The sequence below is a fragment of the Habropoda laboriosa genome, unplaced genomic scaffold, assembly GCF_001263275.1.
Source record: "Habropoda laboriosa isolate 0110345459 unplaced genomic scaffold, ASM126327v1 scaffold336, whole genome shotgun sequence".
Lineage (NCBI taxonomy): Eukaryota > Metazoa > Arthropoda > Insecta > Hymenoptera > Apidae > Habropoda > Habropoda laboriosa.
The window spans coordinates 287,289-289,178 of NW_017100454.1; the positions used below are offsets into that span (position 1 = coordinate 287,289).

General features: G+C 37.1%; 1 protein-coding gene across 1 annotated transcript in view; it reads right to left on the minus strand.

The window, feature by feature from the left end:
* LOC108575932 overlaps positions 1-1,890 on the minus strand; it is a 33,436-nt gene that overhangs the window by 999 nt on the left and 30,547 nt on the right. Inside the window, exon 3 of the mRNA XM_017938873.1 lies at positions 163-849. Coding sequence (XP_017794362.1) covers positions 163-849 — 687 coding nt within the window. The remainder of the gene's footprint in view (positions 1-162; positions 850-1,890) is intronic.

The window sequence follows — 1,890 nt, forward strand, 5'->3', positions numbered from 1 at the left end:
CTGATAAATAAAAAATTTGAAACTTCGAAATTTTGAAACGTTAAAAGCATTAAGTTTGAAAATTTAAAAGTTAAAAATCTTGAAACTTCGAAATTCTGAAAGTTTGACAGTTTGAAATTTTCTTACAATCTCCCATAAAAGTGATATTTGATCGATCAGTACCTTCAGAGACGCCCTGGTAACAAAGCTTTTTCCGCACTGATCACACCTATGATTCTCTTGCATTCCTTTACCACGCTGAACAGCATCTTGATTAACGATCGCGTCGTTATTATTATTATCACTGTTGATAACAACTCCTTCAACCAGTTTATCCTCGATCCTCGCCTCTTTCTCTACCACTTTCTGAGGTTCCACACTTACAAAACGATCTCCTTTATCGTTCGACTCGATCGTATCGCACAATCTACTAACAGGATGCGAGATCTCTGGCTTCTGCGGCGATTGAGGCAACGTTTGACCAAAGTAGTTGTTCTTCCTGTTAACATTCATCTGTCCATTATCGGTACTAGTTGTTAAACACCTCGTTGTCGTAGAAATTACATGATTCTGCGACTGTAAAATCGTTTCGGTATTTCTGGTATCGTTATTAATAGTTGTCGTAGTCATCTGTGTGGTCGTTGGTAATGCAATTTGAGGCGAATAAAATTCCTGAGGCCTTGGTAACAATGTTGAATTAGCTTCCAACAATCTCGTATCATTGTTGTACGTAATTTCATGAGTGGTAGGAACTTCGACACCATAATAGTGATCGCTAGGCGTAGAACTTTTAGAGAACTGACGATTAGGGCTGGTGGAAATAGGTGGAGGTCGCGTGACTTCCTGCGGACGCAGATTTTCCACGGTTTCCTGTAACAACGTCATGAAAAATTTCTTTCCTCCCCTTCATTCACTGTTATTACATCTCGTTAGGCGACATTTTTTTTTTTTGCCCCATTAATCGAACAGGATCGTATTAATTTTGAATTATGTATCACCCTAATGGGTACAATTTACCGTCGGTATATTACAACATGAAATCGGGAAATGGTGCTCAGTGTCCCCTGAAAACCCTTAATTACTATTTGATAAGGGACAATTAAATTGTGGGAAATTAAGGCGTGACCTGACTGGAAGATGAATTAATTCGACGTTAACTATTGATTTACGATTTTGCATTGATGCACCAGATCAAGAAAAACTGGAACTAATCGAGAGATCGCCGATTACCGTGCTGTTAGGACAGACTATTTGCAACTAATACGTATGTCTGTTCTGGTTTCCGCGTGGCATAATATTCCCCGGTAATATAATAATTAGCTGGGGCTTTCTAATAAATGGATAAGAAGCTCAATAACTCATGGTTAACCGGTAATTCCAACGGGAATATTGAACTTATCTGGACGAGCAGCATTGATTATTTTCAATATTACTTTAACACTTCGACTATCGCGGTTATCCATAACGGCGTCGTTACTCGCGTTGAATTATCGTGCAAGTCTGAGAGGGAAAAATATTTTAGTGAAAAAACAAAGAAGTTTTATGGAGAAAAAATGTGAGAAATTGTGGAACGAAGAGGAGATTACGCTTTTCTCTATAAAATTTATGTTTGAAATATCGATCTAAATTTCGATACACTGCAGAAACGAGGATCTTAGAAAGTAAAAAGTAATTGCACACTTCGCAAAGAGATATAAACAGGGAATAGAATACCACTCAAATAACTTAACAAATAATTTGCAAAGATTAGCTATCTCATGAGGATTACATAAAAAAAAAAACATCTAAACGATATACATAACTACCAATATCGGGTGGAACAAAGCTGACACTAGGGGAAATACACTGTTCGTCAAAAAAATTGCAACACCTAAAAATTGGGATTGCACAAATCTGGAAATCATATATGTT